Source organism: Canis lupus, chromosome 1 (assembly GCF_003254725.2).
Source record: "Canis lupus dingo isolate Sandy chromosome 1, ASM325472v2, whole genome shotgun sequence".
In the NCBI taxonomy this organism is placed as follows: domain Eukaryota; kingdom Metazoa; phylum Chordata; class Mammalia; order Carnivora; family Canidae; genus Canis; species Canis lupus.
In genome coordinates this window covers 22,734,172-22,757,821 of record NC_064243.1, presented here as the reverse complement: position 1 = coordinate 22,757,821, position 23,650 = coordinate 22,734,172, and the positions used below count along the sequence as shown (strand labels likewise).

Sequence of the window (23,650 nt, the reverse complement as noted above, 5' to 3'; positions counted from 1 at the left end):
TTTCCTCTTCTTGTCTGATCTTCTGGTTTCCTTTCTTCCTGGTGAGGAAGCGAGATGGGAAGTGGGCCTGGCACCTCCAAGAGGAGCAATGAGGAGGTGTTTTGTCTCTCAAGTATAAATCACCATGCTGTGAGTCAGAGAAAATCGAAGTGTTTCCAGGAAGAGACTCTGAAGTCAAGCTGGAGTCATCATTTGATAATTTTTTAATTTTTAAAAGATTTTTAAAAGGTTTTATTTATTTGAGAGTGAGAGAGAGAATGAGTGAGAGCTCATGGGCAGAAGGAGGGAGAAGTAGACTCCCCACTGAGCAGGGAGCCTCACTCCGCCTGGTGCTCCATGCCAGGACACCGGGATCATGACCCAAGCCGAAGGCGGATGCTCCACTGAGCCACCCAGGAACCTGGAGTCATCTTTTTAAGAAGAAGGAGGCCATACTGAGAAAGCAGGTATGAGCAACCGTCAGAAGTAGTTGTGGAACCCAGTGGGAGGAAGTGGAGGAAGAGAAGCTGATGATCTTTTTAGAAGCTCATGGGTCAGTGGGCAGATGCCTTGGACTACTCAGGGTACCAAAGTCAAGGGCTGTTCCTAAGGGCCACTTATCACTAGTCATACTGTGCTAGACTGAGCAGGGTCCCCCTAATGGAGTTTGAACAGCAGTGACCATTTTGGGTTGCTAGGCTCCTATGTCTGGGGGAGACCGGAGCACTGGATGTCTCTCTCCAGGAAGACATTGCAACTCTTCCCTCACACCATACTTTCTAATCCAGTGGCTCTTTTATCATTTTGGCCGGGGACATACTTGAATTCATTTTGTGCATCTAATGAAAACTAAAGATTCCCTCCCCAGGAGGTCAAAAAAAAAAAAAGTGCACAGAAGTGTATGGTTTATAAATAAAATTTCAGGATATTCATGGGCTCCTGGACTTTTGTCAGCAGGGACCTCCCAGGAAGATCCACGGACCCAGGAAAGGCTGCTTGCTCTGAATTGAGCTGAGGGTAACCCTCCTGCACATTCTCAATTATAGAGTCCACGAGTAAACCCTAAGTCCTGAGCCTGCACCCTGAGGGCCTCACCCGTGGGTAAGGCGCTGAGCACTTTTGGGAGATGTGGGGGTCCTCAGGAGTCCTGGGGAGACCTGGGACTGGGGAGAACCTGTAGCTGAGCTTTACCGGGGATGCGTTTCTCTCCTCATCCTTCCTCAGCGAATTCATTCATTTGTAAGTTCACTTATTCAGCAAAAGCCCGTGAGCGAGTGTGGTGTGTGGCATTGCACACTCGTGGTGAGGGAGCCACGGGCTTGAGGCCCTGCAAGGGAGCGCAGATGCGCCAAGGCCGTGGGCTTGAAACCATTTCCGGGGAGGGCACCCCCGCCCGGTCAGGTGGCCCATCGTAGGGCTCTTGCAATTACCTGTTTCTGTCCCTCTTCCAAGGGGACCGACAGCCCTGGGGGACAGGGGCCTCCAGGGAGCTTGGGGGGCGCCCAGCCGAGCCCACGGGCGAGGGCCGGGGAGACCCGGGAGGCCCCAGCGGTCGTGGCCGGGCCCCGTCTGCGTGCTCCGGAGCCTCAGTTTCCCCCCGTGTCCCGGGGATGGGGAGCTGGGGTTGGGGATTCTTTGCAGCTGGAAGGATTCTCTTGCGCGGAAGGCGGGCGGGCAGAGGAGGGCGCAGGGCCCCCCAGGACCCCGGGCCCCCTGCACCCCCCGGGCCCCCCTGCACCTGCCGGGCCTCCCGGGCGCAGCACGGGCTCCGCGGGGGCGGCGGGCGCTGGGGCCCCGGGGCTGGGCGGCCGCAGGTGCTTCCCTTCCCGCGCGCGGCCCACAGAGGGCATCCCTGCTCGCCGACACCCGCGCGCGCGGCAGCTGCGGGCCGCGCCCCCCCCCCGGCCCCGCCTCCCCGGCAGCCCCGCGCTCCTCGGGCTCGGCGGCCCCGCGGCCAGTGAGCCACCCGCCTCTCGGCGCTCGGGCCCGGGCTCTCGGGGGCGCCCGGGCCGGTCCTTCCCCGGAAACTTCGCGGCGGACCGGGCGGCCTCGCCCCCGCGCACACCCCCGGACCCGCAGCCCCGCGCCGGCTCCCCAGGGACTTTCCGAGGCTGCACCGAGCTCGGCGCCTCGGCACCGGATGCAACTTTTGGCTGCGCGCTCCGGCTGCTGAGCCTGCGGGCGGACGCGCGAGGAGGCAGAGGAGGCGCAGGGGCGGTGGAGGAGGAGGAGGAGGAGGAGGAGGAGGAGGAGGAGGAGGAGGCGGCGGCGGCCGAGGGGCTCGGCGCGAGTGTGCATGTGTGCGCGCGGGGCCGGGTGCATGAGTGTGAGCGCCGCCGCGGCCCCGGACCTCGGCCCCGAAGCTGTGGCTGAAGCATGGAGACGAGCGCCGGCCGCGTCCGGGCCCCCGGGCTGGCTTTTGTGCTCCTCGCCGCGACCCTGCTCAGCGCGCCCCCGCGAGCCGCCGGTAAGGGTCCTTCCTTTCTTCTCCCCGCGCCCGGCCCCGCGCCCGCGGCTGCTGAGCGGCCGGAGGACTCGGCGTCCCCGGGGCCGGGCGCGGGGCGCGGGGCGCGGAGCGCGGAGTTGGTGCGCGGCGCTGCGGGCGGGCGGGCCGGGCTGCGGCTGCGGCTGCGGGGACCCGGCTGCGCCCCGGAGCCCGGAGCCACGGAGGGAGCGGCGGCCGGGGGAGCGGGCGGGGGGCGGCGTCGGGGCGCTCCGGGGAAGCCCGGGGCGGGGGCGGCCGGTGGTCCGCGGGCTCCGGCGCGCGTGCGGCTGCTGTCTGCGCCCGGCGGCGGGGCCGGGGGGCCGGGGCTCGGGGGCCCGGGGCCGGGGCCGGGGGCAGGCGGGTCCTGTGCCGGGGTCTGGTCGCCGCGGCGCCGGGCACCGAGCGGAGCGCCCCCGCGTCCCCGGGATACTTGCAAACTCCGGGGGCCCTGACGCTCGGCGGCGCAGCTGCTGGACACACGCGCCGGCCCCGGGGCGCGATCCGGGTCTCCCGGCCGGGAGGGGCAGCGCAGGGGTCGGGCGCCACCCCGGGGCGCGGGGCGCGGGGCGCGGGGCGCGGGGAGCGCGGCGAGGCCCCGCGCGTCCCCCCGGAGAGCGCCTGGGGCCGGGCGCGGGCTCGGGGGCCGTGGGTGCACCGCGCGGACCGCGCCGGCCCGGGCTGCGGACCGCGGACCCCGACCCCCGGCCCCGACCCCCGAAGCCGCCGAAGAAGCGCCTCTCGGGGCGCGGGGCTCGGGCAGCGCGGGGCCCCCAGTCCGGGCTCCACGCCGACGGGACTCTCGGCCTCCTGTGGCCGGCGGAGCGGCAGAGCCCGACAGGGAGGGCTGCGTGTGCGCGTGTGTCAGTGCATGTGCGTGTGTGCATGTGTGTGTCCATGTGCGCGTGTGTGCGCGTGTGTGCGCGTGTGTGCGCCCGCCTGTGGTGTGGCCGGACCCGGCGCGCCAGCGGGAGCCGCGAGTGTGTGGACGCGCCTCCAGCCGCATCTGCGCGACAGGCAGCCCGGCCCCCTCCCCCTCCCTCCCCCTCTCTCCCTCTCTCCCCCTCCCTCCCTCTCCAGGTCCCTCCCTGTCCCTCTCCCCCCTCGCCCTCCCTCCCTCTCCCCCTCTCCCCCTCTCTCCCCCCCTCCAGGTCCCTCCCTGTCCCTCCCCCCTCCTCCTCCCTCCCTCCCTGTCTCTCTCTCCCTCCCTCTCCCCCTCCTCTCCTCCTCTCCCCCTCTCTCCTTCCCTCTCCCCCCTCCCTCCCTGCCCCTCTCCCCTCCCTGTCCCTCTCCCCCTCCCTCCTCCTCCCCCTGAAGGTGCGCAGGGCCCCGCGCACCCTGAGGCTCCCTCCAGGCGGGGACCCAGAGGCGGGGCAGGGGCGCGGCGCCCGGGGAGGGAGACGCGGGTCCTTGGGGAGCAACTGGACGGCGCGGGTCGTGGGGACGCCCAAGTGCCGCGGAGCCGTAGCGGGGTGACCGCGGCCTGGGGCGGCTGCGGGGTGCTGAGCTCCAAGTTCCATTTACCCAAGTTTCCGCACTCGCAGGGCGGGGCCGCCGCGCTGTCCCGGCTTCACTTTGGCTTCGTCCTGGGGAGCCAGCGGCCTTGGCAGGGGCGCCCTGGGCGGCTGCGGGGGACCCCCCTTTCCCCGGGGCTGCTCCGGGGCTGGGCGCTGACTCAGGCCCCCCCGCTTCCCTGCCTGGTGGCTTCTCGGGTGGGGTCACCCCCGGGCGCCACCTGCCTGGCCGGCCCGTCCCCGCGCAGCACCTCGGGCACTGCGGCCCTAGCCTGGGCCCTAGCACGGGCGCCGGGTGCCTCCCGCCTCCCGGGCCAAGCCCCACCCTGCTGCACGGTTGATGAGGCCTGTGACCCACAAGAGGGCACCTAGGGGCGAGCACTAGGTGCTGGAGGACGGTGGTGGCCTTCAGGTGGCCTTAGGTGGATTCCAGGGGAGCCGCAAGCTCCAAGTAGAGTGTGGGGATCTCGGGGGAGAGGAAACTTCTGGATGCTGGCCGTTACCGAGTGCGGGTTAGTTTAAGGTGCGCCTGTCTGGGTCACATTCTCTGGACCAAAAAACCCATATGGGGGTTTGTGTGGTTTGGACTTAGTCCGATGAGGCCTCGCTGCCCCCAGCCCCACCCCTCCTCACCCCTGAGCCCCAGCAGAGCAGATGCCCCCCTGGGACTTCCATTGCGGGGAGCAGGGTGGCCCGGTGTCCAGTCCCCTGGGGCTGGGCCAGCACCCCTCACCCGCGACCTGTCACAGCAGCAGCAGTTCCCCTGCGACCTAGGAAGCCCGTGGACCGGCCACCACGTGTGTTCTGGGTGAGTGTTGGGCCCAGGGCACGTGCTTTACAGCTCCTGCAAGCTGGGCTGCCTTGAGCTGCTGATGGGCACCTTTTGGGGGGGCGGGGGGTCTAGAACTCAGTGCGCAGCACTTGCATTTATTCTCTGGCAAGTTAACCTCCAGCAAACTTCCCTGTTGTTTTCATTGAAGATGAGAGCTTTAATCTTCCCTAAATTCCTCAGTGAAGCTCTGCTGAAAGCCTCTCCTGGCGTAGAGGGTATTTGGGGGCCTGTAGACTGGTTTTCTCAGAAATGGGAACCTTGACAAGAGATTTGGGGAGGCGACTCTGGGCAGGAGGGGGATTTTTTTACTTGTTCTGGAGAGGGAGGGGATGGCGATGCGTCTTCCAGAGGGATCCCAGCACTCTATCCGCAAAAGCATCTTTTATAGGAGGAAGTATTCTTTTCCTCTCTGGCTTGCGTGTCTTCTTCGGTTCATCCAATAATCTGAGTCTTCAAACACGGGTGATTTGCTCCTGGAGTGTTTTCTGCTGCGCATGGTGGGGTCACCTAGTACCATCTCCCTCCTTTAGAGAGCAGCCCTGATTTAATTCTTGACTTTTCGGTCAGACCACTCTTTATCTTTAGATGGTGCCACATGTCTACAGGCAGCACCGACGTCCGAATAGAATGTCTTCCCATGGAAGACGGGGCCCTACGGTTACATTTTGTAGCAGATATTTGTTGGAGAATTTGCCACCCTAAACTGCGCGTGCAAAAACCTTCCTCCACATGCTTCCTCCAGCCAGAGCAACTCTATTGGGAAACATTAGAGTTCTTTCTGGTTCTCTCTTAATTTAAAACATGATCATGCACACACAGAGCAGAGGGGATTGCCACCTTTCCAAATGTGTGACACTCGGCTGAATTAAAACAGTGCCGATCACCTAAGGACACTTCTGGAAACTATTGGGACTTCACTAGCCAGTGAGCCTTTCTTGCCTGGTTCTGGGTCTTCCCGCTTTCTGCAGCCAAAGCCCATATGGCTCTCAAGAACTGGCATCAAGTTAGGGACGCATTGTCCTGTTTTGGTGTTTGTTACACGGCTCCCAGCTCAAAGGATGCCTTTGTGGCGGATTGATCCACCTCAGGCGTTAATCTCTCAGATTAGCTGTGAACGTAAGTTCCAGGAAATCTTGGTGAGCCTCTATGGAAGAAGAAGAATGACATAAGCCCACGGAGGATTACTTGATTAGTTGGCCAAAGATAAAAAGTCACTTGGTTCTGGAAACATAATGTGATCCCTAAAATGCCGGGATAGATACTGGGAGCATTTACAATACCTAAAATGTAAGTGTGGAGTTTTCTTTCTTTCTTTTATTTATTTATTTATTTATTTATTTATTTATTTATTTATTTATTTATTTATTTTTGTTTTAATTCTCCCTGTTTTTTCATTACGATGCTCCAGAGGAGGATTGAAGAGTTTCATGAATTGTCACAGCACTTACACCTTAATGAGTCATAGCCTGGGACCTCACTCGCTCTTGATTGAAAGGCACTGACTGATGATATAGTAATAGGGACGCACGCCCAGCTCATTGCTCTGCATCCTGCCCGCGGCCTGCCCGCGCTCTCCGGCCTGTCTCTCAGGGGGCGGCTCTCGCCTTTAAACTATGTGGCATCAGTACTACTACCTCTTTTGATACAACCCCGGAGGGGCTTTGTTACCATGAATCCAGACCCCGGATCCAAAGGGACCGTGCTTAAAAACGCTGTATTATACTTTGCAGGGTCATGGGGATTTGCCTTAAAGATGGATTTTTGAATTTTCGTGCGTGTTTCTTTCAGTAGAGAGTTAAATTGGGCTCTGAAGACGGCTAAGTAGTGCTCTTAGCATAGGAGGCTCTGACTAGTGGCCTCTCAGCCAGTGTTAATGAGGTTCTAGAGCTCATCAGCTCTAAGAAAATGTAGGAGTTAATTTAATTTTCTTCAAAGTTGCTACTTAACAGAGGTCAAAGCAGCTCTTAGTAGTAGTATAATATCCGTAGCAGGGCAGTGACCCATATTTTTCTTCAAAACAAGACCTGGAGTAAAGCGGATGTTCAACTCGTCGATAAGACAGGACGAACAATCCAGATTATTTTCCCTGTAGACCAATTAAAAGAAATGTGCAAGATAAAATTGCATGTTACATATGCCAAGTAGGTAATAGCAAAAAAAAAAAATAAAATAAAATAAAATGCAAATTCTTATACACCTTTATAATTGCAGCACTCAGGTAAATTGCAGTGCAATTTAGAGCCACACTTTTGCTTCCTCCCACGGTGGGGTTATTGACTCCTTATCCTCTGTGTCTCTGGTTTAGCTCTGTACTAACGCGTGGAAATACAGGTTGGCTGATTGATGATCAAAATTACTATAGTGCCCTCAAGTTCTTTGACAAATTTTAGCCTGCGGTTAGCAGAACCGGGCCCCTTTCACTGGACTGTTTAGCAAATATGCTTTCCTTGGTGGCTTAGATACGCCTGGACTCTGGCGGTATGGTTTAGAAATACGTAATGTGTACAGTCGAGTATCCCCCCCGCCCACTATTGATGGTAGTTTGCCAATGGTGATGCTAGTGCCTGTTGCTTTTTATAAATAGGTCCAAACAACCGTATTATTCACAGCTTTCATTTCTTGGGGGGAAAGTTCAACCAGAAAACACACAAATCATTCCATATTTATTGATCACATTTTTAAAGTCTATTATTATAACCTGACTTGGGTAGGACAGTTTCTCTTCTCTGCTAAATTCCCTGAGCCCAGTGCCCATAACTCACATCTTATTTTCAGGATATCCCTCAGCGTAATTTCACACGTCCAAATTCTGTGACTTCGTGCTTACTCGGTCATCCCCGTTTCCAGAGAGGAAGCTTCTGCATGTTGCTTGTGGTCATCATGATGGGACTTAACAGGTGTATGTGTTTCGGTTTGGGGATTTTGCCCTTGTCCTTTGCGCATCCTTTAAAGATTGGTTCTTGCTAGAAGGCTATTCTTGAGAGTATCCGGGACAAAAATGTTCCACTGAATTAATCTTTATGATGCGGTGTAATGAAAATATCAACTCATTAGTACATTTTGACCTAACAGGGCTTATAATGCCAGCATGATTCTAGTGTCAAAGATATTCTTAAATATGCTTTTACATTTCTATAATGTAAAATAATAGCATTTCTATTTCTATAAGAGAACAAAAGAGTTAAATAGTTAATATAAACGTTATTTACCCGTGGCTGTTTTCTCAGCAATGGACGTTGCTGCTTAAATGGCAACATTTTTTAGATTTACTTATTTTTCCATAGTCTTTAAATCTGTTTCCTCACTTGGCCGTCTTTTAAGGATGTAGGATATAATATAATCTTTCTTTAATAGATCCAAGGCATCACTGTGACATAGTTAGTATATTATCTGATATTACAGCAGTGATTTCTGAAGATATTACACCATGCAGGGCTGTTTATTTTCCCATCAAGTGGCCATGGGTTGCTGCTTTTGTCTTCATACTTTTATTAACTGATTTATAAAATGCATTTTATCTATTTGCATGTGTCCCGCTGGAACTTCTTTCTGTTGTAAGACTTCTTCAAAGTTAGTTCTCTATTTTTCTACTCTTGATTTTCTCAGAGATAGGGAACTGAGTTGTTTGTTGGTTTGTTTTTGCAGTTCTGTCTAAATAAAAGAGATTCTAAATCGGGACCTGAGTCCTTCATTAGAGGAAAAAAGCTAATTGGTTTAAACTAACGGGTTTGTAAACACTTCTGAAATCCAGTATTACTTTGGTTGCCATTTTTCTTTGTGCGACATGTATTCCCTTGTTAAATGAGGGTGTAGACTACTTACTTTTAATTATGTTACTAGTTTCAACATTACATGATTTTTTATGAACTACCCTGTACATACAATGCTACCTATAATTAATATGTTGATGATCATGATAACAATAACTATAATGAAACAAATAACCCATCGTACCCATCAGCAATTTTCTTAATTTTATGTTCATTAGTCTTGCCTTCTTTATAGTTTTGCTGCATATATATATATGCATCTTCAGCATATTATTTTGCTTTGCTTGTACTTGACCATTATGAAATAAATGTAATGTATGTGGTCTCCTCTGATTTGCATTTTGGCTAAACGTTAAATATTTGAGATTCATATGAGGATTGAGGATGTATATTGCTGTATTTCAATCGCTTTCTTTATAATATTAATTAATTATGATATTAATGATATTAATAATCATGATGTTAATTAATCACACTTTAATCTATCATTGATGGACTTTTGAGAAATATTTTGTTATTGCCAGTAATGCTGTTGTGAGCATTCTTGTACATGTTCCCCAAAACAAATTTGCCATCATGTCTAGGGTACATAAATAGGAGTGGAATTGCTAAGGCACAGAAAGGGCATCTTTACTCTGTGGAGTCCGTGACAAATTTCATCTATTGAAACACCCACCAGGATCATAGGAAAGCCTTTTTTGCCCCATGTCTCCACCAGTATTTGGTATTGTCATATGTTTAATTTGCCCTCATCTGGTGGATGTGAATTAGCATCTCACTGTGCTTTTAATTTGCATTTCCCTGATTGCTAATAAGGTGAACGTTTTTTCCCCATTAATTTAGTGGCCATCTATGGTCTGAGCCAGATAATTCTTTGATTCTGTTTCTCCAACTGAACAACCATTAGCTTTGGAGGCATCAATATTATCAGTAGTTATTCTGCTTTTCCTGCTAAGCAACTAGGCTTAGATGTTATCTGTAATCTTGACTTTTGGGAGGTTATTGCCTGATACTATATCGTGCTTATTTTAGCACAGATTTTCCTTAAATATCTTCCAAATGGAAAACAGATCCTTAACCACTTGAAATAATTGGTCATCTAGAGCAACTTTTGCCTTGTCAGTGTCCTGCCTTCCCCTGTTTGTTTGGTCTTTGCTGCATATCGCTTATAAGGAAGCAGGATGCTGGGATGCCAGGTTTAATTTGATGAATAATCCTCTGAATATGGTGAAACCTAAGGACAACTGAATCACATGGTTACAAGGGGAGAGAGGAGTCTGAGTTAAAATGGTAGCCTGACCATCTGAACTTGGGTATGTTTGCAGCATGATAAAATACTAAGCCCAGGATCACAGAGTCACATATATGACTCTGGGTTTCAGACAGCTCTCATGCTTGCACACCTCCCAGTTTTTGTGTTCATAATTGTTTCACCAATTCCCACGGGACAGACTAATGAAAGGCCCTGGGTGAAATGAAGCAATAGATATGCCAGCAGTGGCTTCGCTGGTGTGTTGCCCTTGCCTCTGTGTTGACTCATTAGAGATGTGAACCAAGGCAGAGACATCTGAGCAAACCCTCTGGACCCAGAGTTCTCCATCCATTGTTGCCACATCTTTTCTCAGCCTTGTGGGATCTCAGGAGAATATAAATGAGAAAATCTGCAATTTCCCTTTCATGTCTAATGTCTGGGCGAGGCTGTTCCCTGCAGGACAATTTCTAGTTATTTTTTCTCTCCAGTTTGAGACATCTCCAGGGATGGTTTGTTCAGTGTTTCCCTTGGGAAACTTCTCAGCAGCATATCAGTTCTTAATGTTAAAAATTTATTTTGTACTTCATCCTAGATAGTCCTGTTCTAAATGTGATTCCCATTGCTCCTGTCACCCAGCTCCCTATTTTCTATTTTCCCTTTTCAGTGGCAGTCAGCCTCTTCTATGAGGAAGCATGTTAGGTCATTCTAGCCTCAAATCATTCTTGTTTTCCCTCCTTAGTCTTTACTTGACCAGACTACAAATATTTAATTTCTTTTTTTTTTTTTTTAAATATTTAATTTCTTTAGTCTTTCTTCACACCCCCTCCAGAAGCTTAATCATGTTTATTTTTCTTACCTGGACTCCCTCTGGTTTTTTTTTATGTCTTTCTGGTAATCAAGAGCCCCCAAATTAATGTTCTCTTCTAAGTAGGCTCTCCCAAGGCATATATTGGAACCAACAGATTTAGCATAGTCTTTAACTTACTGGATAGTCGTCATTCATGGGTACATACTTGTCTCCCTTCAAATCTGTGTTCTCATCTTTTAGAGAGGACTATCAGTGCTTAATACAATCATTGAGGTGTCATAACGCTCAAATAAGATCAAGAAGTTGATTCAAGATAATAGTTACTGAGCATTTGCTATGGGTTACAGTGAATTAAATGAAAGTCTTAACTGTGTTTCTGCCCTCCAAGGGTTTGTCATCAAATGTAGGTGATGGGCCTGGACAGAGCCAAACAGCATACAACGCAGAATGAAGTACTCATTAAAAAAAGAAGCACAAAGTGAGGCCGACTCTGAAAAAATGTCAACTACAGTGTTTATGCATTATAACATTAATATATTAATATTAGCCAGATGGGATGGGAGAGCCATCCCCAAGGATGCATTCATCCTTGTATTTTTAGATTGATTGGCCAAAAGAGAAGGAAAATTAAAAGGAGGGCAGGTAAAAAGTTGTCAATCAGACTCATACCAGGCCATAGGTATGCTACGAATGAAGATATTGGAGGTATTCCTAGTAGATATCAGACAGCCTGTTGATAGAAATACATCCATGACCCACTAGACTTCCATGACCCACTCTTATTTATTGAGTGTGTGCCAGGCACGGTGCTAAGGCTTATGGAATTTTGAGCCTTGAATGAAAATGCTAATCAAATACATATATTAACCCATCATTTCAAATGAGATAAGGCTTTGAAAACAAAACAAAACAAAGTATTGTGGGAGAGTGACTTAGATTGTATGCTAAAGAAGCCTTCCCTGAGAAAATTTTGGGTTGACATTCGAAGAATGAGTTAACTTAAAGAGGGAATGTTTGAGAAGGGCAGGGAAGAGAAGGCTAGGTAAGAAAAATGAGTGCAAAGACCCTGTGGTGGGAGGAGGCATAGTGAACCTAAGGAAGATCAGTGTATCCAGGGCCAGGAAAACTGAACATTATAATGGCTTAGCTGAGGCTGGAGAATACTTTTGGATCCTCTTTCTCGTATGTGATATATTGGTTGAATGGATTGAAATGAGTTCATGACAAAAACCTTCTTCTAATCTCAGCATGATCATTTAAAAATTTAAGCAAATTACATAGGCAGTGTTTGTCCTGATTTTCGTTATTACCTCTTGGGGGTGAATTTATGAACCTATCCTGTGTGTCTGGAAATACCTTATGGGCTCGTGTGGACATCCCTAGTGTGATAAAGGAAAGGAACTTCAACAAATATAAAAGGCTAGCAAATGCAAATGATTGTTAATAAACGCGTGTAACAGGTTACTTCCCCTTGGGAAGCTATCACTGCTTAGAGGGAGACAAAACCTCACCTTTTCTATACACATAGAAAACATCATGGTGATGTTTCTTTTTTCTGCGGTCTCCTTTGAAATGTGTGCTTGATCACTCTTAGTGAATTAAAAAAAAAAAAGAAAAAAAACTGAAGCTAAGATTTTTTTTTCCAGATTATTGTGTCAGTATGCTCTTTTCATAAATATTTTCTCTCCATTACTGTGTCTTAAAAACACGGATGAGTGTTCTCTTAGCTTTAAGTTACAGCTCATTTAGAAGTCACTGAGCTTGCAACGTTTCCTCCACTGCTGCAGGTTGCAAAAGAGTCACTGCATCGTCCTACATGTGGTCTTTGGTCATGATGAGAGGTAGCGCAACCTAGGGAGGAAACCCAACTTCCCCATCTATGAAATGGAGACAAAACCAGTCTCTCTTTTCCAACTCTAAATTGGAGATAAACTCATTTCAACAGTTAGATTAAAAAAAAAAAATGACTAGTCAAGTCTCCACAATAAATATTCTGTAAATACTATTTTTACTACTCTCTTAATATGGGCTAGATTTATGCTGGGATAGTCTTCCTAAATAGAAAATTTCACAGGCATGGGGGGGCCACCCTAGAACCCTGTTCAATTTTATTGATTTTAAGGAATTAGAAATAAAATAAGATAGACTCCAATTGCAGTTTTGAAATCTAGCCCGTGCTTAGAGTGGGGGCCAGGGTTTCGAAGGCCGTGGTCCATGCCTTTGCTGCAGCTAACAGGGTCAGTTGAGTTAGACCTGACACAGCAGGACTGCTCAAATCTGACCCCACATAACACACCTCAGGTGGGTTTCTCATCCAAATTCACTTCCTCCATTAACTCCCTGATGAACCACATCCATTCTCTGCAGACCCATTGATTCTTGCAATCCGCTCGGCATGGCCACTCGGAAGCTAGCACGGGCTTGGTTAAATGTGTAGTGCTAGGTATAATTTGTCCCATAGGTCTTCTCTCTGGAGAAAGGGCTCTCCCCTTGGCTGTGTATCAAAGCCTAGCCCTACCTCTTACCAATTAATATAGACTCTGTGGGATGAGGCCTAACATATAAGTAGTTATTAAATCCCCTCAGGTGATTCCAAAGTACAACCAGTTTTGAGAACCAGTGTCCTTGGGCCTTGCTCTTCAAAGTATGGCCCATGGACCAGCAGTGTTTGTTACTTCTGGAAGCTTTTACAAAATGCAGAAGCTTAGGCCATACCCAGACTTGCTGAATTAGAATCCCTGGTGACTGAGGACACTACCCTAGGACACTGAAAACCCACTGAGGAAACTACCCTTGCTCTATTTCCTTGTACTACATCGATGGGGAAATGGTTCAGCCATACTAGGTTAGTTTTAGTTAATTTGAAGCCTCTTTGTAGGGGTTTGACTTCAGGAGCTGGTCTTGCAATGGCAAACGATGCCAACATCGGAGCCTTCTGGTTTGGCCATGACATATTTCATTTTCCTTGAGATGAAAACCCTTTGAAAATGTTCTTTAGGTGTTCCATCTGCCTTTCCCCCTTCTTTCCTCATCAGTGCTCCAGAGAAGAAGCCACATTTTAAAAGGGTCTCCTGATTATCATTTCCTATCTGTCCCCCCTTTCTGTGCCCTTTCCTCCTTAAAAATACTTAGGCTCAGGGGAGACAGCAGGCCCGTGAAAGGGACATGGGAACCCTGGATCCTTCTTTAACCCTCCCTCCTCTGCGTCTCAAGTCTGATGCTAAAAACACATACATAGGTGCTCAGAGTGAGACGGTGAAGGGTGACCCGGTGCTGATCTTACCCTGTGATTGGGACCTGTCTTCAGCCCATGGAACAGCCCAAGTGCTCATCTCCCTGGGCTTCTGTGCAGGAGAAAAGAGGGTCTAACCGAGGTTTTTGGAGAGTAAAGCTGTACAGGCAGAAAGCTCAGTGCGAGGTTTTGAGGCTTTTGCTCCGCACTGCTGGCAGACAGAGGAGCTTTAGCTGGCATGCTCCAAGTCAGACTGTACAAGAAGCGAACGTGGGGGCTCAGCTGTGCAGATTAGATCAATCTGAATGAAAATCACTAGTGTTCCTCCTGGTAAGAGAAGTTTCTGCTTAGCTCATGAACTGTAGGCCCTTTTCTGGTCCCGGTAGAGAATGAGTAGAGCTTTGTGAAAGGTTATGTAAGGCTGCTGGTTCTTCTCTCCCTCCCCCCAGAGTAAAATTCTATTCATAGAGGGGTGACACAGCCTCTCAGGGAGGAAAAAAAAATGTGTTTCCTACCCTATAGCTTAGGAGAGATAATTTAACCAGGCTTTAGGAAAAAAATAAGGAATAGAGGAAGAACAAGATCATAGGTGGTGAGAGTGGAACATAGGAAAATAAATAGGACTGTAAGGGAGCATCACAGCCCTGGTCCTGGTTGCTGCAGCATTTATAGGGTGCCAACTGTTCCCATTCTTTTGGGACTGAGCAGTTTCCCAGGAGCAGGACTTTATTAACAAGAAGACTGGCCCAGGTAAACTGGAATGGTTGGTCACCCTAAATTAGCTACCTGGGTGGAGATGGGAGTAGGAGAAATTTCGAAGGGCAGTCAGCAGTTCATTGCTCTTGTAGACAACATGCCGTAGGCTAGAAAGAGGAAGAGTTAGGGCATGGCGGCAAGGCGTGTTAAGGGGAGCTGTTCCAACAGTCCAGAGAAGATGGGTGCCCATTTGGAGGTTTAGAAACAACTTGTACCCTTGGCTGTCATATGTGGCTCATCCAGTTCTTACCTTCCAACCGAATGCTAAAGTCAAACTTGATGTCTCAGACTGAAGGTGTGTTTTTATTTGTTTTGTTTTCTTTTGGCTAGCCACCTGGCCAAAAACCCCATGGGGGAAGCAAAACAAAACAACCACAGCAAAACCGAAAAACCTTTCAGAAACAGCTTGTTTTCATTATCGGGATGTCTTTTGGAGATAGGAGGATAATGTATTTATTGGAGAAGTCATGTTTAAAACTTCTGTGTTTCATTGTTCTGGGTGCATATTAATCATTCAATAAATAACCATAAATGAATTGATTTTCATATAATGATTATTCTGAAGTTTGCACAGAATCTGAAGTTATTCTTGTGCACAAGCCATACAAAGTTTAGCTAAGGCTGTGTTCAATTTCAGAGTACCCTGCTTTTAAGTAGAGAAATTTATTCTCGTTTTCCCTCTCTCCTTCTTTTTGCCTGATTTTTTTCTTGACATGACACTATTACTAATTTTACTGACACCATTACAAAGTTCTTGTGAAAAATCTAAAATCAAGGAAATATTGCAAATATTAAAATGCTGGTATGTGGTATGATGTGATGAGCGTAATATGTGGTGTGATGGGATGAGTCTATAGAATTTGCTCTCATCAGGCCCTGTTACTAATGCATTTGGGGCATTTGTCAACTCACATATGTGAAAATGGAACAGAATAAGATAGGTGAATAATTATTTCCTGCATAATGTTCCCAGGGATAGGCTCTCTGTTTTCCTGAGAAGGATCATTCCCTGAGAATTGGCATGAGCCAAAGAGTTAAAATGCTAGTCTAGTAGAAGTCAGTGGAAGCCAAGACAAGAGGATGGAGATAAGAGAGTCACCCAGAGAGTAAAGGTCAATACTTTGTGTGTTTCATAGCCTCGGTTAAACAGGAAAGGACCTCAGCAGTTGTTTAAGATGACCCTCCCATTGTACTGATGATCAAACAGAGAAGGTAACTGCACCAGAGAAGGTAACTGCACCCCCAAATTACAAATCCAAGAATGAATGGCATGAGACATTTTTGTACACATTGCAGAGCCCAGATTTAACTCTTTGACTCTCTTTATACCTCAGAGTCCTCATCTTTAAAGTCAGGAAAACCGTTGCCATTTGGGTTTTTTAAATTTTATTTATTTATTTTTATTTATTATTATTATTATTATTATTTTATTTTATTTATTTTTATGGTATAGTTACCATACTGTGTTATATTACTTTCATGTGTACAGTGATACATGTGATGATAGTGATTCATCAATTCTATACTGTGTGGGTTATTTTTTTTTTTAATGCATAACCCTAAAGAATTGGCACAGTTCTTGACACAATGTGCACTTAGCTGTTTCTGTGTTTGTGCATTCATTCAACAGACACTTATTGAGATCATGCTTGGTTTACCGCATTTGTTGGCTCCTACGATAGACGTAGAAAGCATAGAGCCCACCAGCACTGTTCTAATAGAGTTAACAGAATGCTTGGGGAAATAAGACATGGGCAGTTTAAATATGAAAAAAAAGAAGAAAAGAAAAAGCAGATCACAAGATAGAACATTATTAACTGAATGAGTGAGGAATGAAGATAGAGAACAGGAAGAGGAATTGAGCCTGGTGGCCAAGCTCATAAAGGGTATTTCTTTAGTTTTTTTTTTAGTGTTTTTTTTTTTTTTTTTTTTTTTAGAAAGGGTATTTCTATGTGGACATGGCTCTGTCCCTGTTCAGGCTCTGGGGAAAAAGAGGGAGGCTGACGAGCGCTTCACTTCAAGAGCCAGCCACATCTGTGCCATGGGCACCGCTTCTCATCACCAGCGATGGCTCCTTGACTGGCATCTTCCCCAACAGATCTGTGATAGCCTGGGACTAAAAGGGAGAGAAAAGTGACAAGGTCACCTGAGAAGTATACTTGGCAGCATAAATAATGTAATTTTAGAATGAAGAGGTTTTGCCTGCAAGGCTTTACCTAATAATTTTAGGGAGGTCTCAGAGGGACGTGATGCTCAGGAGGAGACAGATGCCATCCCACACCACAGTTCGAACTCTGAGATCGAGTGGCTGAGAAAGCATATTTACACCCCTGAACTGCTGGAAGTCTTTGCTGGAAATCAATGTTTCCATCTTTTTCTTTTCAGCACAGTTTTAAGATGTATAGAAAACTTTGGTTCAGGATGCCAACATCCTTTATTACTAATGGATAGCAGGTGTTAGCTAGCTCGTAAAAGACTTTCTCTACATTTTACAGCTAGAGTGCAGGTAGCCCAGCTCAGAATTTTCAGCTGAATTTTAGAAGAATTTTAGTTCTTCTTTTGTTCTTTCTACCCAAATACTCGGTCATAGAAGGTTATGATTGATAACTAATAATTGCTGATGATATTTTACGTTTTTCTAATACTTAAATTTTCCAGCAGCTTTCATATCCATTGTCTAACCTCTAATGAGTATGCAGGATGTTCACACATGTTTTGTGAGGTTATGAAAACTTGTGATAAGTTATTTAAGATCCCACAGAAGTTACAGGTTCTGTAAGGAAAACCCAAGTCTTCTGACTCAGTCTACTGCTGACTAGCAAATATCTGAAACCTTCCAAAAGCAAGTGCAAGTGCAAAACCAAAACCAAAAAATACATCCCACTTTTTTGTTCCCCAAAAGTGCTCATACTTAAAACAAAACATACCTAGCATCAAAATCTTAATTTTTTAAAAGATTTTATTCATTTATTCATGAGAGAGAGAGCGAGGCAGAGAAACTCAAGACATCTAAATTATGGAGTTCAGCTAAAAATGATATGTCAATTTTTGATTCATTAATTTTTATAACTGTGATATTAATATTTTGTTAATGGGGAAGCTTGGTGTTGGGTGTATGAGCACTTTTTATACTATCAGCACAAGTTTTCTATAAATCTGAAACCATTCCAAACATTTCTATTAAATATTGATATTTTACTTCTTAATGAGATGGTAAACAGAGTATTTAATCCCACAAAACTCATTCCTTCCTCTTTAAAATAATTTCACTCTTTTATCGTTATTCTAAGAATTATAGATGGTGTTTGTATAACGCTTAGTATCTCTGCAGGTTTCTCAAGGTGTAGTTGTGTCAGCCCCACACGTCTGTGTCTTAAAATGCAAATAAATGTGCAGGTTCCACCGTACACCACCTGAATCAGAGTCCCCAGGCAGCCTAGGCAGACTAGGAAATAGGGATTTAGGCCTGCCTTCCAGAGGATTCTTAATGCACATTTAAGTTTGAAAACCACTGTACTTTACTGTATATTCTCTTTAAAAGTTACTCATGGTAGATCTCTATGTATTGAGCCAGTGTTTGAGCTCAGGGTGTGATCTTGAGTCAAGTGGACTTGAGTCAAGGTCCTTAGCCCTAGAAGTTTCCCAGCGGGAGAACTAGAACAAGACGCACTACCTTTCTGTGCCTTCTTAGTTCAGGCAAGCTAAGGATGAAGCAAAGGAAACGAGAAGACACTTGAGTCCACGATGACTTTCCTGAGCAGCAGTGCCATCTTGGGAGAGTTCTTTTCTGGACTTTTTGTTATCGTGAGAAATCAAACCTCTCTTTGGCTTTCAGCCTCTGTTTCTGTCATTTGCAGCTGCACTCGGACCTAACTGCTGTGTGTTCTCACATCGAGTTATTTACTCCTCAGAGTAAAACAATAAGGACCTAATTGTTCTATGTTGTATGATTATGTCCTTTTATAAGTCTCCAAGAAGTTGGCTGATTTTTCAGTGGCTCCATGCTAGTAAATTGTAGACCTGTGACTCAAATCCTGCTTCAAAGTACATGTTCTGGAATCCATGCTGTAATTCCTAGATAAATAGTAGTTGCTATTATTATTATATTATTGTTATTTTATAATATTCACCTTGCCTCTCCAAATGGGCAGTATTTTCCTATGAGCCATTTATTATTTAGACACTTCTAGATTATTGAGTATCTAAATAAAAACTCAATTTTCTGTTAATCGTTTTCAAATGTCACAGTTTTCACTAACAAGTTATAAGACAGCTTCATGCACTTTAATTTCCTCTGAAAAGAAATTCACTGCCACCTTATAAAAGACTAACATTCAGACTACGGCTTTGGAATGCTAATGCCCTACCTTAACAACCAGGCTAAGCTCTGTAAGTCACATATGTGTTGTGATTTCTCTTCCATTGTGGTGTTAAGGAAATTTCACATAGTTTTGATATATCGTATAAATTAGGCCAACAAAGTGCTGTGCTATGTCTTCATTAAAATAGGAGACGGTAATAATGCAACCATGTAGTGTGATCTTGCAGCTTTTGAGTTATGAACATTCAATAGCATCTCCTTACTTGTGCTTAAGTTGGCATTTGCGAGCAGCATATAATCAATTAATCAATAACCCAATTTTCTGTTAAAGAGATGGTGCATCATTTAAAAAAAAAAATCAGGGGCCATTGTATGATTTTATGAAAAGCGCTGTGTCAGCAAGGAAACTTGTTTGAGAAACATCGAAAGCCTTTATTTGGGGATGATGATTTTGCTTAACTAAGCCAAAAGTGAAATTGGATACAAATGTTCAGTTTCTGAACCATTTTATTATTTTGCAACTGCTAGAAGGGAAAGTACCAATTTGGGATTGCTGGTGAGAATGCATTGTTTTTACTCATGATTAGATATGGGTAAGCGGATTCATTTACGGAATGCATTGTGACAACAAACAAATTCTAATACTTTAAACTTCGAAACGGATAGATCTGTCCTATTTCTTACAAAAGTTGAAGTGTATATACAACCACCCAGCTGCTCAACGGCTACCCAGCTGGTCATACATAAGGTCACAGCAGCAGAAGGTGATGCTTGTAGGACGGTAGGGCAGACAGCCAGGCAGAGAGGGAAGCCTGGCCCTCTCAAAGCTTTATGTCCGTCGATATCTTTATTACAATTTCTGGCTAAAAAGACCTAGCTGCTCATTGTGAAAATTCAAATATAATAGAAATTTATGAATTGGATGAAAAAAAACTTACCCATAACTCCATCCCTCCGATGTAAACCGCTGGCCAGTGGTTGGGCTCAGTCCTTTGTATCTCTTTTTCTATCCGTCAGATAATTACTATGGGATCTGGGGAAAGAGATGTTTCTGTTTGCACTCCCTTAAAATATTGAGCTCTGTTGTGGTTGTTTTTTTTTTTTTTTTCACCAAGTAAGCAGATAGATAGAGCTTAAAAAACACACACATACACACACACACAACACAACAAAAAACTGAAACGTGTTTTCTCATTGAGAGGACATGCTCATCATGAAGAGGGTGTCCATGAGGCAGCTCCAAGAGAGACTCAGGTGCTAGACACGGTGGTCTTCTTCTTTCCATTTGAAAGGAATACGTTAGCTCCTGGTTCTCAGAAACGGCCACCTGTTCTCTAACAGCGGCCTGTGCACCAGGCACATCAGCATCACATGGGAACTTGCTTGAGATGCAGAGACTCAGGTTCCTTCCTACACCTGCTCGTTCGGGATCTAGGTTTTAACAAGATTCCTTTGTGATGGTGTGCAAGGCAAAGTTTGGGAAGTACCATTCTAATCCTACTGGGCTGCTTATGCAAGCCTCTCTGTCTTCTGAGTGCTGGGCTTGCTTCCGTATCAGCAGTGTCGCCAGAGAAACAGCCAGCGTCACCACAGCTCCTTCGTGTGACTTCCGAATGTGCTGCACCGGGCTGCATGGGCGCTCATCAGATACTGGCCAGGTCAGGACAACTGTCTCAGGGCATCTGTCCTCTTCATAAGGCCGCTCCCCACGTCCCCCACCTATCCCCCTGGAGCCCCTAGGCACTTATGGCCACAGTGGTTTGAAGAATTATGCTTCTTCTTCCAATGACTTTTTCTAGTTCTGTACAGCTTGGGGCCATTTTGCTAATACATAAAAAGCCTCATCACTGGGTGTTATTCTGTATATTGGCAAATTGAACACCAATAAAAAATAAATTAAAAAAAAGAAGCATTGGAAGGGTGGCAGGGGTGAAGGTGCATCACCAAGTCTCAACCTGATTTGTTAAAAGACCTTTCTTGTTTTTGAAAATAAAATACCAAACTAAAGATGGAAAAAAAAAAAAAAAGCCTCATCACAAGGGAACGGTTAGCTGTGTGAAGGAAAAGACCCGTCCCCCAGTTAGTGCTTGATTGTAGTGATGATGATGTAATAGTGCAGAAAACACCCAAGAAATGATTGGTGCTCTTGCCTTGGAATGTAGGTAGACAAAAATGCAGGTTGGTTTTTTCTGCTATGATGACTTCACAGGAAGACAGTGTATTAACTCAAATAAATACTTATCACCTCTCTGCAAGCAGGAAAACAAAGGCACTGCTAGTTTTCTCTTTTACTTCCTCTCATGACCACGGTGCTGCTAAGTCTTCATTTCTCTTTGATTTTTATCAAACAGATTTTCAAATATCACAGATTTCTTCTCTTAATGCATGAGAATTAATTGCCCTTTTCTTTGGCCCCTTAACTTTTTTCTTTTTTTTTCTTTTTGGAAGGTGTTGTCCAAGGGGCCAATCAGAATTAAACTGACAACATCAAATCCAAATATTATTAGAAGTAAGATGGTGATGAGCAACAACTTGAGAAATATTAAAAGGAAATCTTTATTAAACTGAACTTCAGTGTATTCTCTTTATCCAAATCACTGTTCCTTTTTGGGTCACTAAGTTGCCTTTGCTAATCCAGCATCTTAAATGGATTGGGGAGTTATAAATGCAGTAGCTTTGAACAGTGGCTCATCCAATGTTTGAGAAATGTGGTTCTCACTTGAAACTTAGTTGTCTACTTTTCAAGCAGGCTTGAGGCTTTTTTTTTTTTTTTTGATGAAGTCGGTGGGAAACCTCAAGTTGGCAAGATTTTGCCTCTACTTTGTTGCAGAAATATTGGGGAGGAGGGGAATCATCTCTCACCTCTGTCATACCACTGAGTTGACCTGTAAAGATGATGAATATCAAAGAGTAAAACCTAGAAGGCACTGAATTTTCTTTTTAATGAATCCTGGCAGAGTTTCCTATAAATAATGCATTTGGGGGTATTTTTCACGGACTTGTCCACCTCCTAAAAAGTTTCAGGCCTTGAATCACTCTAAGCTGGGGATGTGTGGTTCGACTATTCTATGATATCATTGCTTTCTTTCCAGGAACAATGTAATTAAACTCTTGAGTTTAATGAAGAAACATGCCCTTGGCTGTGTATGGCATTTTGATTTTGAAAGCCTTCTCCTAGCTGAAGCCAATCTGTTTTAGGATGGAGAAGTCAAGCAGCATTTCAAAATCTAGAACTGTTACACCCAGCTTCTGATCTCCTTTTTTCACCAGACGCCTGAGTGGCTCAGTGGTTGAGCATCTGCCTTCAGCCCAGGGCCTGATCCTGGAGACCCGGGATCGAGTCCCACATTGGGCTACCTGCATGGAGCTGGCTTCTCCCTCTGCCGGTGTCTCTGCCTCTCTCTGGGTGTCTCTCATGAATAAATAAATAAAAACTTTCAAAAAAAAGAAAAAAAAAGGTTTGTCTGATTTCCTTTTTTCAAAGATGGCACCCTGTTTGTAGAAGCCTGGCCATTCCCATGAGTGGGCAAATGATAGTTCTTAGTTGTGTTAGCTGCATTTATCCAGTCATTTCTGCTCCCCACAGATCATTTGATGGCTCTGCTTCCTAATGGGAGCTGGGATGTCATTGCCTTTGCCAAGTGGTCAATCTCTTGAGGTTGTGCCGAGATCTCCCATAGTGCATCTCTCTATACCCTAATTCTAAGCATTGGTTGGTTATCTTGTTGAAAACAAGATCATGCGCAAAGGTAGAAGTGGTTCAGTGTGCTATAAGTGAGCTTTCCTAAATTGCTAAGGGGAGGCTAGAGAGAGGACATTTGAATTTCATAATGGTTTTTATATTTAGCCCATAGTTTTTATTGTTTTCTCTTAGCATCTAAAACCTATAATTAAGTTTCTATTTTGGGTATGTGTTAACCCTTCAAAGTAAGAGTATCAGAAGAATCTAAACAGAAAGTGGAATGCTGTCATGCTATCCAATGCTGAAGAAGAAAAGTGGAGTCTTTCCTTATATATACATATATTTTTTTTTTTTTTGGTATGGGCAGAGTGGGAATGGAACAAGATCAAACAGAGCTCTTTGTCCTTTTAGGCTCTACATTAAACATTTGTTTTTACTTAAGCTGCTTTTCTAAAAAAAAAATATATATATATATATATATATATATATATATTTAAATTCAATTTGTCAACATATAGTATAACACCCAGTGCTCATCCCGTCTAGTGCCCCCCTCAGTGCCCGTCACCCAGCACCCCCACCCCCTGCCCACCTCCCCTTCCACCACCCCTAGTTCGTTTCCCAGAGTTAGGAGTCTCTCATATTTTGTCTCCGTCTCTGATATTTCCCACTCATTTCCTCTCCTTTCCCTTATAGTCCCTTTCACTATTTCCTATATTCCCCGTATGAATGAGACCATCTGATGATCATCCGTCTCCAATTGACTTACTTCACTCAGGCTGCTGCCTTAGAGATGCCTTTCTGAGGATTTATTTTACTGGTGTATAGTCTAATAGGAGACTCAGAGTTCATCATGAGGTCTGTATTCAGACCAGTTTCAGTTCAGACTAATTAACAAAATTATGCAATCAATTGGTTCTGTTTCTATTTGTGGGACTCTTATATTTTGAAATGAGAACATGGAAGTGGCAATGAGGTTCATAAGGACACCCTTCAAAATTCCTCGTTCTTCCTCTTACATT

General features: G+C 45.9%; 1 protein-coding gene across 3 annotated transcripts in view; it reads left to right on the top strand.

Annotated features, from left to right (window-relative positions):
• Positions 1–2,291: 2,291 nt before the first annotated feature.
• DCC (DCC netrin 1 receptor) overlaps positions 2,292–23,650 on the top strand; it is a 1,086,886-nt gene continuing 1,065,527 nt past the window's right edge. For all 3 annotated transcript variants that reach the window (XM_035700550.2, XM_035700549.2, XM_025422244.3), the window contains exon 1: positions 2,292–2,446. In XM_035700550.2, the coding sequence (XP_035556443.1) occupies positions 2,356–2,446 (91 nt within the window). In that variant the 5' untranslated portion in view covers positions 2,292–2,355. The remainder of the gene's footprint in view (positions 2,447–23,650) is intronic.